Source organism: Bos indicus x Bos taurus, chromosome 18 (genome assembly GCF_003369695.1).
Source record: "Bos indicus x Bos taurus breed Angus x Brahman F1 hybrid chromosome 18, Bos_hybrid_MaternalHap_v2.0, whole genome shotgun sequence".
Lineage (NCBI taxonomy): Eukaryota > Metazoa > Chordata > Mammalia > Artiodactyla > Bovidae > Bos > Bos indicus x Bos taurus.
The window spans coordinates 18,490,716-18,505,614 of NC_040093.1; the positions used below are offsets into that span (position 1 = coordinate 18,490,716).

Here is a 14,899-nt window from a genome sequence, read left to right on the forward strand (position 1 = left end):
TCAAATTAACTGAAGCAAAAAAAGAGAAAATTTATTAGATCACAAAAATGAAAATGTCAAAGATGGTGTAGGCTTCAGACATGACTGGATCCAGATCAAACAACATCCTCATATTTCTCTCTATTATCTCCAATTTCTTTGTATTGGATTTATCTTGGGAAGGCTTTATGTGGTAACAGAAAGGCTACTGGTGAGTTTTTATCAAATCCTTGACATCTGCAATTCCAGTGGGGGGCGGGGGGGCGAGGAAAGAAAAGATCTTTTCTCATTAGCCATAACCGTACCTTCCTAGGGCTCTACTGGTCTAGACAGGGCCGTCTGAAAACCCCTCATTTCTAGTTAGGTTGAGGAAAATAATTGATCACTACTCTCCCTGATTAAATAATTTCATCAGAATGGTAGGTACTGAGGATGGGTTCAGTCTCAGATGCAGCATACGACAGATCCAAAAGTAATAGATGGCTACTACTCAGGTTATTTAAAATAAGGGATGCTTGTGAACTGGAGACTTTTCCATATTTACTACATTCATATTAGTAGAATTACTAACTGAAGAATTCATTGATATTTATTTAATAAGGACCAAGTGGTGACTACATGTTTTCTTATTACACATAATCAGAGAATTTTTCTATTATGAATTTTCTGATGTCGTCTAAGGGTTGAAGCACGGCTAAAATTGTTCCCACATTCATTACAGTTATAGGGTTTTTCTCCGGCATGAATTCTCTGGTGTAGCCTAAGGGACAAGACCTGATGGAAAGCCTTTCCACACTCATTACATTCGTAGGGTTTCTCTCCAGTATGAATTCTCTGATGTTGATTAAGGTATGAGCCACAACTGAAGGCCTTCCCACATTTGTTACATTCATAGGGTTTCTCTCCTGCATGACTTCTTTTATGATGAATTAGAACTAAAGCATCACTGAACGCTTTCCCACATTTATTGCATTCAAAAGGCCTCTCTCCAGTATGAATTCTATGATGTCGATTAAGTTGTGAGTCAGTCCTAAAAAACTTCCCACATTTGATGCACTCATAGGGCTTTTCACCGGTGTGAATTCTCTGATGTTGATTAAGGTGTGAGCGATAGCCAAAGGTCTTCCCACATTCGTTACATTTAAAGGGTTTCTCTCCTGTATGAATTCTCTGATGCAGAGTAAGGGCTATGCGTCTACTGAAGGCTTTTCCACATTGATTACATTCATAGGGTTTCTCTCCAGTGTGAATTCTCTGATGTTGATTAAGGTGTGCGCTCTGTCTGAAGGCTTTGTTACATTCCTTACATTCATATGGTTTCTCTCCTGTGTGAATTCTCTGATGTTCAACAAGGAAGGCATAACGGCTAAAGGCCTTCCCACATTCATTGCATGCAAAGGGTTTCTCTCCAGTGTGGATTCTCTGATGTTGAGCAAGGTGTGCACTCTGTCGGAAAGCTTTGTTACATTCCTTACATTCATATGGTTTCTCCCCAATATGAGTTCTCTGATGCTCACTGAGAAAAAAGTCATGGCTGAAGCCCTTGCCACAGTCATTGCATGCATATGGTTTCTCTCTATTATGAATTCTCTGAGGTTGACTAAAATACGAGTAACAGCTAAAGGCATTGCCATACTCATCATATCCATGGGGTGATTTTCCAAAATGAGTTGCTTGATGTTGAGTAAGTAATGAATGGAAACTTAAGAGGTTTGAAAAATCATTACTTTCATAAGATTTCTCCCCAGGAGAAATTTCTACATCTTTACTAAGGTATGTGCTCTGGTTGAATTCTTCACATTCATTACCTATCAAAGATTCCTTCTCGGCATGCAGTCTTTTATGTTCAATTAGAACTGAATTTGGGGGGAACATTTTGTTAAAAATACCAAATTTATGTACTTGCTCTACAGGAGGAACTCTCTGTTGTGTTAAAAGTACTGACTTCAAGAGAATGTTTCTCTCAGAATTATTATATTCACTGTCTTTCTTCACAGCAGAGATTTCCTTAAGAGTTGCCACTTGCCTGAAATGCCTCTCCTGATTTCCTTGATGCCGCTCAAATTCAGCCTCATATTTCCAGGCTTCTCTGAAACTGGAGAATTCAAGGCTATAACTTGTAAGTCTTTTTGTTATCACCCCCTGCGATATTTCCTCTTCATCAGTGTACCACTTTGGAGATAACGCCTTGATCTCATACCAAGACTCCCAGTCTGAAAAATATCAAGAAAGCAAATGTCTCCTTTTCACCTTTACAAGGAGAAAGAAAATCATTATAGAAGGAATTAAAGAATTTACTTGAGGGAAAGAGGGGAGAAAGTAGTGCTTCTGACTTTTTTTTTTATCAATTTACATTCCTGTCAGCAACATGAAATACATGTCTTCAAACTGATTCACACTGGCTAACATCATTCTAAAAACCTTTGCCCCTACAAGTAAAGAGTACCTCATTATTATGTTACTTTGCAAGTCTCTGAAAATTGAGCATTTTCATATACATTTTTGTACCTCTTATATATTTTTGCATACATTTTAATTATACTGACATCTTCTTTTAAGTGGTTTATAGAAGTCATTATAAATAAGGTGGTATAGCTTTATAAGTATTTTTCTCCCTCAAATCATCACTTTTTATTGTCACATGTCATCTTCATTTATAATGCTTCTGATAAAGTTTGAACTCAAATCTCCCAGTCTTTTCATTATAGAGTCTGGCTTTGCAGTCATTTTAAGAAAGATTTTTCCAAAATCCAATATTATGCAAATATTATCCATAACTTTTACAAAAATCTTTTTGTACCACTAATGTGAAAGGCTATTTTTATCAAATACCAAATTCTCACATATACATGGGTGTATTTTTGAAATTTCTTTATTGTTCTACTGACCTATTTCACTGTTCTTGTATCAGACCAGTCTCACAGATAAAAGGCAAGATTCTTAAATATCAAAACTTAAATCAGGTAGTATATTAAATGAATAATACACCAAGTAACCAAGTAAGCAACTGAGAAATACATAAATTGCTCATCAGTAGGAATCCCTTTGGAGAAGGCAATGGCACCCCACTCCAGTACTCTTGCCTGGAAAATCCCATGGACAGAGGAGCCTGGTAGGCTGCAGTCCATGGGGTCGCTAAGAGTCGGACACGACTGAACGACTTCACTTTCACTTTTCACTTTCATGCATTGGAGAACGAAATGGCAACCCACTCCAGTGTTCTTGCCTGGAGAATCCCAGGGACGGGGGAGCCTGGTGGGCTGCTGTCTATAGGGTTGCACAGAGTTGGACACGACTGAAGTGACTTAGCAGCAGCAGCAGCAGGAAACCCTTTACTATATTATTATATTATTCTCTATACTTTCATGTTTTTTAATTCATCAATAAAAATAAAAAAATATTTCCTGAAATAAAAACTCAAATCTCCATCCTGAAAGAGAACATATCTACTAGGAAAAAGTGACCCAAAATGGTCAAGACTGAAACATGCCCCACTAAAATGACTTTAAAATAAAAGAACCTTTTAAGAGATCAGAACAAAATATAAAGGTACTTACACAGAAGAGAAAATATCAAGATGGCATCAGGATTCTTTGTAACAACATTCAATACCAATACACTATAAGAAACTTAAGAAAAGAATGGCCAACTATGAACAAGGTAGAGCTTAGGGGACATCATTTGCATGAACACTTTTTGAGGAAATTGCTAAAGAACAGATTTCAGTCAATCAAGAGATGTCCAGAGAAACTTCAACAAAAGAAACTAGTGGAAAACACTAAATATATTTAGCTACAGAAATAAAACAAAAGAAAAAGTTAGGATAAATTTGACAAAAAAATAAGTGAAAGAAAGTCAAAGTGTTAGTTGCTCAGTCGTCTTTGACTCTTTGAGACCCCATGGACTGTAATCTGCCAGGCACCTCTGCCCATGGAATTCTCCAGGCAAGAATACTGGAGTGGTTTGCCATTTCCTTCTTCAGGGGTTCTTCCTGACCCAGGGATTGAACCTGGATCTTTTGCACTGCCAGCAGATTCTTTACCATCTGAGCTGCCAGACCATGTAAATATAATATGCCTGGACAATGTAAAAACCATACAACTAACAAAATTTGGGAAGAGAAGGTGAGGAATATAATAAGGCTACCTTTTGACGCATCTGTAAAGTGAAAGTCGTTCAGTCATGTTCAACTCTTTGCGACCCCATGGGCTATACAGTCCAGGGAATTCTCCAGGCCAGAATACTGGAGTGGGTAGCCTTTCCCTTCTCCAGGGCATCTTCCCAACCCAGGGATCAAGCCAGGGTCTCCCGCATTGCAGGCAGATTCTTTACCAGCTGAGCCACAAGGGAACCCCAAGAACACTAGAGTGGGTAGCCTATTCCCTTCTCCAGTGGATCTTCCCGACCCAGGAATTGAACCAGGGTCTCCTGCATTGCAGCCAGATTCTTTACCAATTGAGCCATCAAGGAAGCCTTTTAGGAAGGAAGGATAGCTTACCTTTTTCATCTGTAAAAGGCAAAAAAAAAAAAAAAATCAAAGGCTAATTTTTAAAGCTGATCAATCAAGTAATAGAAGGAATAAACACTGTTTAAAGAAACATGAAGGTCTCTTTCTGTTTTTCTTTAAACAGTGTTGAAACACCAGATCAAAAGAAAAATCTAATTATTATAAAAACTACAGTATTACATGACCAAAAAAAGGCTAGGAAAACAGACAAGTGAAAGTCTTTTTTAAAAACTGTAAAAATCAGAAAATATACAACAATACACAGAATTAAACCTAAACATATAAAAAAATGTGGGTGGACTTTCACTTATTAAATTGAAATGAGATCCAGACTGATATACTGCCTGTAAACCCCACATTTAAATCAAAGTGATTTTACACAGTTGAAAATAAAAAGATGGGTAAAGGCCCTAAAGAAAGTATAAAAAAAGCAAGAAACAGATTCTCCCCAAGGGCCTTCAGAAGGAAAGCAGGCTTCTAATGTTTTTAGCCCTGCAAGATCCATTTTCAACTTCTGACCTCCAGAGACATAAGATAATAAATCTGTTTTTTTTTCAGCCACCAAATTTATGGTAATTTGTTACAGCAGCCATAAGAAATACAGAAAGCAGACTGGTACAACTTTTTTGGGAAGGAATTTGGCAATTCCTAATACTACATATCCACTTACTTAGTGATCTTACATCTAGGAAATGACCCTGAAAATAACACTTCAACAACAGGAAAATATGTATGTACAAGGTTAGTTATTGCAGCATTGTTTGTAATTGTAAACTACTGCAAACATCCTAAATGTCCACATACTGAATAAATTACCATAATATCCACATGATGGGGTATTCTGCAGCCATTAGAAAAATGAAGAAGCTCTCTAGGAGCTAATATGGAGTGATTTCCTGTACAGCTGACCCATGAACAATGCAGGGGCTAGGGGCATAATTTTACAGTCAGCCCTCCAAATCTGCAGTTCGGCATCCATGGATTCAACCAATCTTAAATTGTATAGTATTTACTGAAAAAAATCTGCATGTAATTGGATACTTAGATGTGAATTCTTGTCTCTTCAACTAATGTGCATATATAACTTTGATAAAAACTCTATAAAGAAATCTTGAAGTGAAAAAAAAAAAGAAATTTAGGAATGAATATAATTCTGTCCATAAAGGGGAAAGAAGTGTAAAGGAAGAAGATTCAAGGTTTAGGTAGAGGTAGGGTGTCCCCAGTGGCGCAGTGGTAAAGAATCCACCTGAAATGCAAGAGACGTGGGTTTGATTCCTGGGCCGGGAAGATCCACTGGAGGAGGGCATGTCAACCCACTCCAGAAGTCTTGCTTGGAGAATCCCATGGACAGAGGAGCCTGGCAGGCTACAGTCCACAGGATCACAAAGAGCCGGACATGACTGAAGTGACTTAGCACACATGCACACATCCTTGAGAGTATAATTTGATAGAAATAGGGCAGGAACAATCCCTTGATGCCCAGGGCAGCCACCTCAAGTTCAAGGCAGTCTTTTCATGACCACATTGGCTGCCACCTTACAACAGCCCTCCCTGCCCAGTCCTGTCACTCACCTGCATGTTGACCATCCGACATCTCTCTCTCCACCATCCAAGGTTCCTTCCCTTGTTCCAATAAGGAGATCATGTTGGGCTTAGAAATGGAGAGTCCTGTTATTGGGGAAGAAAAATGAGAACAAGCAAGAGACAGACAGACAGATAAACAAATCCACTTGCTATTGCTGTTCCAGTGACAGCAATCCCTTGGTCAATCCCTTGGTCACTAGGTAAGAAAGGATATTAGAGAAAGGGCCAGAGAATAAAAAGAAGCTTCTAAGGAGGATGAGAAAGACAAAGCTTCTGTCATAGCAGCAATTCTCAAAGTACTAGAGCAGAAAAGAACCATTGTCTTGGAACCAAACAGAAATGCAAATTCTCAGGCTGCCCCAACCCAGACCCTACCGAATCAGAAATCACAATGGTTCTCAAATATTAATGAGCATCAGAACCATTTGGAGGGCTCATTAAAACCAGACTATTGGGGCTATTCCCAGATACTGTAGGTCTATAATGGGACCTCATGATTTGCAATTTTAAAAATTCCCACGACATACTCATGCTGCTATCCCAAACCATCATTCAGTGGCAAAAGGAATACTACATTTATAACTCTGTGAAAATATTTTGAATAATTTCCTGGGAACAAGAAGTAGAAATCCAGCTAAGCATTTCAGATGCCCTAGATGTTCCCAATGGAGGAAACTAATATACTTCATAGGGAAGATTTGAATTATGGGGGTATACATCCTTACCAAGCCATACCAAGTTCCTGTAGTTCTCCAACATGACATCTCTGTACAAATCCTTCTGAGATGAGTCCAGCCATTCCCATTCCTCTTGGGAAAAATTCAGAGCTACATCCCTGAAGGTCACCAATCCCTGAAATTAAAAAAAAAAATTCTTGAGAATTTCCAATGTTTCCAATGCAGGGGGTGTGAGTTTAATCTCTGGTCAAGGAACTAAGATCCCACATACTACATGTTATAGACAAAAAAAGAGAAAAAGAAAAAATTTTTTGTTTACCAAGTACTCCCAGACAGTCCAAGCATCTTCCTCCATCTCTATCAGAAGAATTTAACTCAGTTGATCATCTCCTCCTTGAAATGCCTTCTCCTCTTGACTCCCAGGACCCACACACTCTTTTGGATTTCCTTCTGCATCAGTCCTTCTCAGTCTCTTTTGCTGGTTCCTCCTCTTCCTGTCAGCCTTTTGTCAGCCTTTGAATGCCCTAAGCTCACTCCCTAGACCCCTTTCCTACCTATATTCACGACAACCTACCCTCAAGATAATCTTAACCTGTCCCATGGCTTTAACTACACTGCGTTCAGTCATTTCAGTCATGTCCAACTCTGTGACCCCATGGACTGTAGCCCACCAGGCTCCTCTGTTCATGGGATTTTCCCAGCAACACCACTGGAATTGGTTGCCATGCCCTCCTCCAAGGGATCTTCTCCATCCAGGGATTGAACCCAAGTCTCCTGTATCTCTGCATTGCAGGCAGATTCTTATACCACTGAGCCACTGGGAAAGCCCTTAAATACATTAACAACTCTCAAATTCACATCTCCAGTCCTAAACTCCAGATATATAACCAATACTCCACTTGGATATTCAACAGGTCTCTCTAATTTATCTGGAACTCAAATCTTGATTTTTATCTCATCCCAGCCCATCTTCCCATCTCAGTAAACAGCATGACCATATACACAATTGCCCAGGTCAAAATCTTTGTAGTTATTCATGATTTCTTTCTCTCTCTCTCACTCCATAACCAAACCCTGATCAAATGCCATATTTCCTATCTCCAATAGATACCCAGAATCTCACAAGCTCCAATGCCACCACCGTAATCCAGGTAGCTGTCACCTTCCACCTGGATTACGAAGCATCGCTTCCACGCTTACTTCCTTGCTTTTGATTTCCCTTCCTTTTAAAATATAAATCAGATCACATCACCAACACTCTAGTGGTTCTCCTTCACCCTTAGAACAAAAATCAAAGCTCTGGTCATGACTTTCAAGGGCCTGTTTAATTTGGTCCCCAGCTATTCTCCTAATCTCACAGTGCATATTTTCCTCTGATGATACTAGCTTATTGCTATCCCTGAAATACATCAAACATGCTCCCACCACAGTAACTTTGCATTTGCTATTTTTTCTACCATTTTTTGTCTTTTTTAAATCGGAATTTAATTGCTTTACAACAGTTTTAGTTTCTGCTGTACAACGAAGTGAATCAGCTATTTGTATACATATATCTCCTCCCTCTTGGATTTCCCTCCTGCCTCACCCCATCACACCTTCTACTTTTAAAGCTCTTTCCCAGATCTCAACAAAACTTCCTCCCTATGTTCACTGAGGTTTCTCTTTGCTTAAATGTCACTTCCAAAAACAAACAAACAAAAATTCCTCGACCTCCCTAGTTAAAAGGGCACTTGATAATCACACTCCATCCTTTCATTCTAACACAACAAATCACAATCCATCTAAAGATGAAACGTTCTGTTCCATTATACATTTCAGCACAACACTGAGTTTAAAAAAAAAAAAGATACTAAATGTTTTGTAGAAGGATTATCTGAACAAACAGTGGAGAGGGAGAAGTGAAGAGAGTGCTCACCGGACCACCTGGGACTCTCCAAAGTCCTAAAAAATGACATGGAATTTCTGAAAACAAATTGAAAACATCAACTTACCTGGGACATGGCTTTACACAGTCCAACAGCCATTCTTCCTTCCTTCTTCAATTTTCTCTTTTGGAGAAAAAAGTCCTAAAAAGGGGGTGTTATATGAACAACAACAAAATGGAACAGCAGTCCTATGCTGCTGATCTGAGACTCACAGAGAGGTTTCCTGCCCCTTTATGGTCCCTAGTTTCCTTATATGAACCAGTCTGTGCATCACATTGGAGGGAACTCCTTATTTTACCTACAGAGAATCTCCTTCCCAGTTACTATTTTTCTTTATCTTGATTTCTTTTTCTTCTTAGCATTTAACATCACTGGACATGTTACTTTCTTTTTTTTCTGTTGTCTTCCTAAGTAATAGTACAAGATTTAAGAGAGCCAGGATTTACTGGGTTCACTGTGTATCTCTGTGCTGTGCTTAACTGCTCAGTTGCTTAGTTGCTCAGTTCTTTGCAACCCCATGGACTGTAGCCTGCCAGGCACCTCTGTCCATGGGGATTCTCCAGGCAAGAATGCTGGAGTGGGTTGCCATGCCCTCCTCCAGGGGATCTTCCCAACCCAGAGATAGAACCCAGGTCTCCCGCATTGCAGGCAGATTCTTTACTGTCTGAGCCACCAGGGAAGTCCCTGTGTATCTCCAGGGCTATAATAATGCCAGAACCACTGCAAGTGCTCAAAACAGATTTGATAGACAAATAAATAAATCTCAATGTGGCTCCTGTAATATAAATAGCAATGTTACACATATTGTATATGTCATTATCTTAGTTAATCTTCACAAAACTGCAAAGGTAGGTATTATTATACCTATTTTATATCAAGTGAAACTGAGGTTCAGAAAGCTTAGACAGCTTACTCAAATTCGTAAGAGTCAAACTGCAGGGTGACTCAAAAACTGGTCCTCCAGACTTCCCTGATGGTCAAGTGGCTAAGACTCTGACTCCCAATGTAGGGGGCCTGGGTTCGATCTCTGTCAGGGAACTAGATCCCACATGCCACAACTACGACCTGGCCCAGCCAAATCAATAAACAAAATAAATATTAAGACTCTGAGAGTCCCTTGGATTGCAAGGAAATCAACCCTGAATACTCATTGAAAGGACTGATGCTGAAGCTGAAGCTCCAATACTTTGGCCACCTGATGTGAACAGCCAACTCACTGGAAAAGACACTGATGCTAGGAAAGATTGACAGCAGGAGAAAGGGGCAACAGAGGATGAGGTGGTGGGATGGCATCACCAAATCAATAGACATGAGTTTGAGCAAACTTCAGGAGTTAGTCAAAGACACAGGGAAGGCTGGTGTGCTGCAGCTCACGGGGTCGCAAGTAGTCAGACACTACTTAGTGACTGAACAACAGCAACAATAAATATTAGGGGGAAAAAAATGTTCTCTTTCAAGAGACCACAGTGTTTGCATGGGAAATAATCAACATAACCTGAGAAATCAGTGCTATATGTTTTATAGAGAAGCATTTTTGGAGGTGGAAGATGTTACCTTAATTTCTCCACAGAAATTCAGCCTGAGGTAAACATGCCAAATTTCAACACCAAACCAATAAGAAACTATACAGCCTGAAACAAGTTCCTTGTCTTCTCAGAGCCAACATTTCTTCACTCTGAAAACAAAGACAGTTGTGTTTGACTCAGAATTTAAGATATACAATCCCCTAATCCTGGGCTACTCTGCACTAGTCAACTCAACCTCCAAGAAAATTATTTTCTTAGTGCAATGCAGCCTGAAATTGTCCACAAAGGCCTTTGCAACCTGAGAAGAAAATCAACGAAGTCTTTTCAGAATTGGGGAGCTCCAAGTAGCATCTGCATAAAATAAATATCTTTTAAATTTGTTTCAAATAGCTGTGCATCATGAATATTTTTCAAGTCTGAAAGAACCGTCAGTCTCTGAAAGAAGGTGATGGAAAAGATTTGGGCTTTATATAGTCCCCAGGCACACATTGACTCTCCAGTCCTTTCCTCACTGGCTAGGTGACCTTGGGCAAATCAATCCAACTGCCAGAACCTTTCCTCATTGTTAAAATGCCTGAGCCAACTCCTGGCACAGAGAAGTGCCACCCTTGTTGCCATTTAGATTTTACACACACGTTTGAAAAGGAAATGAGAACATCTTTCCTTATTAAAAAGTCAGAACCAAAATCTTAGTTCACTTGCTGCTGCTGCTAAGTCGCTTCAGTCGTGTCCGACTCTGTGCGACCCCATAGACGGCAGCCCACCAGGCCCGCCGTCCCTGGGATTCTCCAGGCAAGAACACTGGAGTGGGTTGCCATTTCCTCCTCCAATGCATGAAAGTGAAAAGTGAAAGTGAAGTCGCTCAGTCGTGTCCGACTCTTAGCAACCCCATGGACTGCAGCCTACCAGGCTCCTCCGTCCATGGGATTTTCCTTAGTATGTAAGAAAAAGAGCCATGGATTAGCCTCTCTCAGCACTAAACATGGAAGAGTTTTGACACAGACAAACCTAAAATCTCAAAATCAATGGCCTAAGGACAGGAAAGCTGGGCTTTCCTCCAGAAAGGCAGCCAATGTGAGGATGGTCTCACTACAATGTCTTTAGACTGGGTTCTGTGACTCACAAGGGGACGGAAGGAAGAGATCCAAATTAATTTCCATGTCCAGAAGGTCCTGGGCCAAGACCACAGACAATCCTCTGCAACACCCTCAGAACCCAGGGCCCCCATTTTTCACTCTCACAATGTGGAAAAGATCAAGAGAGTTGAAAAATTAAAAGCAAAGACTCTGGAGCTAAATAGCCTGGGCTAAAGTCCCAGTTCTGTCACTTAGTAACCGTGTGAAGGTGGGTGAGCAATTTTAATCTTTCTGTGTCTCATAATCACATACTAGGTCTGACCTACACATACAAATTCTCTCCCAATCATATGCATACAAACATGGCCACACAATCGCAAACATAATGTCGCATACACACACACTGGCATTAATGCAAAGAGAGATGATACACAATTACTCCAACAGAGAGACAGTCACACACAACCTCATACACAGTGACATACCACACAAGGTCACACATCCTGCCACAATTACTCATACAAAATTATGCCTGCAGACTGATGATCATGGGTACATAATCACAACTTTAAACGCAGTTACACCCACAGGGACAAGCGGTCAAACAGTCACACACACACAATGTTACACCTGTAGTCTCTCACAAACCCATACACAAATAACACAATTACACCTGCGGAGACCGTCACACAGAAACAGACTCACTTTTATGCCAGAGACAGATGGTCAGAGTCGCGTTCAACCATACAGTGACACGTAAGTTCACACTGTCACACACACACACTGTCACACAGCCATACACGGTGACACACAGTCTCCCCAGAGGCGCCCGCCTGGTCCCCATCCCGATCCCTGCCGGGCCACCCCCAAGCCCGGCCCTGATCTCTGGCTCTCGCGCCAGCCAGGCCCAACTCACCTCCCGGTGTCCCTGGCTCTGGAAACCCGCCCAGCGACCCGAGACCCGCGACGTCGCCTCCCAGAATCCCCTGCGGGGCACAGCGGGATGCGGACTGACGCTCACCGGACCCCGGGTTCGGCTGGGGAAACATCTAGCTGCAAGGAACTAGACTAGCGACTCAGCTTTTCATTCCGACCCTGAGGACCACAAGTCCCAGACGCTTTGCGCCTCGGCCTCCTTGCTGAATGAACTACATTTCCCAGAGGGCCGCGAAGCACGCCCCAACAACACGGCTGCACGACAGGAGGCCACGGCCACAAGTCCGAGTACCCACAGAACTGTGTGATAACCTGGGATATCGTGAATGGGCATTTAAGTGACCCTGGGCAACTGTATGTGAGGGAATGCTGAAGCTGCGCGTGTCCGTGACTGTTACTGAGTGCTCAGGGGTGGCGATTTGGGTGTGACTGTCGCTGCACACTTTTGTGCTTGCGCACCACGGGGCGACGTGTTCTGTCAGTGTAGTCAGCTTGTGTATTTTAAATCATGCCCCGTGATTGTGGGTCATTGTGTGAGATTGTGGATCTGCCAAGAATGGGAAAGTGATTGTGGATGTGTAAGGGACTGTGGCTGACTTTGGGCATGACGTTTCTGTAACTGTGTTCTTAGCCCAGAGATCCGCGGAGGTTTTCTCATAATTGGCGGTGGAGCTTTGTTTCTGGGCTTTAGAGTTGAGTCTGTGGGAGAGCAGTCTGTGTGTCCTGTGTATGTGTGTCTGTCTGTCTGTCTCCAGGTCCAACTGTTCTGTCTTCCCTGCCCAACCTCTCACCCCAGCCAGGGCGGGGTCAGTATTATCCTTATTTTTATATTGTGTGTGTGTGAGTGTGTGTGAGTGTGTGTGTGTGTGTGTGTACGCGCGCCCGTACACGCGCACCCGTTCAGTCACTCAGTCGTGTCAGACTCTTTGCGACCACATGGACTGACTGTACCCCACCAGTCTCCTCTGTCCATGGCATTTTCCAGGCAAGAATACTGGATTGGGCTGCCATTTCCTACTCCAGGGAATCTCCCCAAGCCAGGGATGGAAGCTGAGACGCTGGCATCTTCTGCATTGGTAGGCAAATTCTTTACCACTGTGCCACCTGGGAAGCCCATATCCCTTCTCTACTTGCCGCTAATGTGATGGCAGGCACAGAGAGTAATTATATTTCAGTTGTAAGAAGATGCTCACTTGTATCAAAGCCATTTATATTATTGTAGCCAGCATCTCTGAGGTTTCTTTTATTACTGTTCCTAACTTTTCACTTTACAACTTTAATTTGTTGTTGTTTTGGTGTTGTTCAGTCACTAAATCATGTCCAACTCTTTGTGACCTCATGGACTACAGCATGCCAGGCTTCCCTGTCCTTCACCATCTCCCACTATTTGCTCAAATTCATGTGCATTAAGTTGGTGATGCTGTCTAACCATCTCATCCTCTGCTGCCCTCTTCTCCTTTTGCCTTCAGTCTTTCCCAGCATCAGGGTCTTTTCTAATGAGTTGGCTCTTTGCATCACATGGCTAAAGTAGTCGAGCTTCAGCTTCAGCATCAGTCCTTCCCATGAATATTCAGGGTTGATTTCCTTTAGGATTGAATGATTTGATCTTGCAGTCCAAGAGATTCTCAAGAGTCTTCCTCAGCACAATTTGAAAGCATCAATTCTTTGGCACTCAGCCTTCTTTATAGTCCAACTCACATCCAAACATGACTACTGGAAAAACCACAGCTTTGATTATACAGACCTTTGTTGGCAAAGTGATGTCTCTGCTTTTTAATATGCTGTCTAGGTTTGTCAAAGCTCCAGTATCACTGTGGACAGTAACTGAAGCCATGAAATTAAAAGACTCTTGCTCTTTGGAAGGAAAGCTATGACAAACCTTGACAACTTTATTTAGGGCCCAGCTTTAAGAAAACTATCCACAGTCAAGAGGCCAAGAATGTGAACCTGTGAGTGATGTTAAAGAAAATAAGAACTGAGTGATACTTGAAGGGGCCTGTTTTTTGTTTTTGTTTTTTTTTAATTCAGGAACTATTGCCATAGGAGAAAAGAGACTTCAGTACAGAACTGGCTCAATTCCAAATATAGCAAGAGAGGATTTATAGACAAGGAGCAAGTTAGGGTTGGGGGGTGGTCAGTTTATGGAAAATTATAAAGAGGAGACATAAAGGGGTAGGAGGGAATTCTCTCTAGGCTGACTAATAGGATTCTTGCTGAGGGAAGGCCAGAGTGATGAGTGATCAGATATCAAGAACATGAGCTAAACTGACTTGACAGAATTCTTGCTAAAACTGGGTGATGCAAAGACAAACACTGAAGCCCAAAGGTTGAAGCCTAGTTGAGAAGAGGGTTCTGAGGAGTCTGATTAAAGTTTGGTCAAGGAGAGTCTTTGTCAGTGAAAGTTAAAAAAAAAAAAAAAACAAACCTGGAAGGTGCACCCAAGTCAAGATCTTGGTATATGTGGAAGTAAAGAGAAGTTCTTGAAATAAAAACACATCTCTGGAGATCCTCTCCAATCCCCTCCCCAGAAAGAGTCCTCTAATAGCTGAAGCCCCAGTGAAAGAGTTCAAAGTGTTTGTCGCTCAGTTGTGTTTGACTCTTTGTGCCCCCATGGACTGTAGCCCATCAGGCTCCTCTGTCCATGGGATTCTCCAGGCAAGAATACTGCTTGGGTACTGGAGTGGATTGC

General features: G+C 41.6%; 1 protein-coding gene across 6 annotated transcripts in view; it reads right to left on the reverse strand.

Annotated features, from left to right (window-relative positions):
• Window positions 1-14,899, reverse strand: part of ZNF527 (zinc finger protein 527) — a 24,779-nt gene continuing 9,880 nt past the window's right edge. Inside the window, exons 1-6 of one of the 6 annotated variants that reach the window (XM_027514226.1) lie at window positions 12,191-13,033; window positions 10,227-10,347; window positions 8,739-8,813; window positions 6,806-6,922; window positions 6,059-6,154; window positions 1-2,192 (exon numbers count right to left, since the gene is read on the reverse strand). In XM_027514226.1, coding sequence (XP_027370027.1) covers window positions 619-2,192; window positions 6,059-6,154; window positions 6,806-6,875 — 1,740 coding nt within the window. In that variant the 5' untranslated portion in view covers window positions 6,876-6,922; window positions 8,739-8,813; window positions 10,227-10,347; window positions 12,191-13,033 and the 3' untranslated portion in view covers window positions 1-618. Of the gene's footprint in view, window positions 2,193-6,058; window positions 6,155-6,795; window positions 6,923-8,738; window positions 8,814-10,226; window positions 10,348-12,190; window positions 13,034-14,899 lie in introns of those variants that run through there. The other 5 variants (XM_027514223.1, XM_027514225.1, XM_027514222.1 and 2 more) reach the window with 5 other exon arrangements.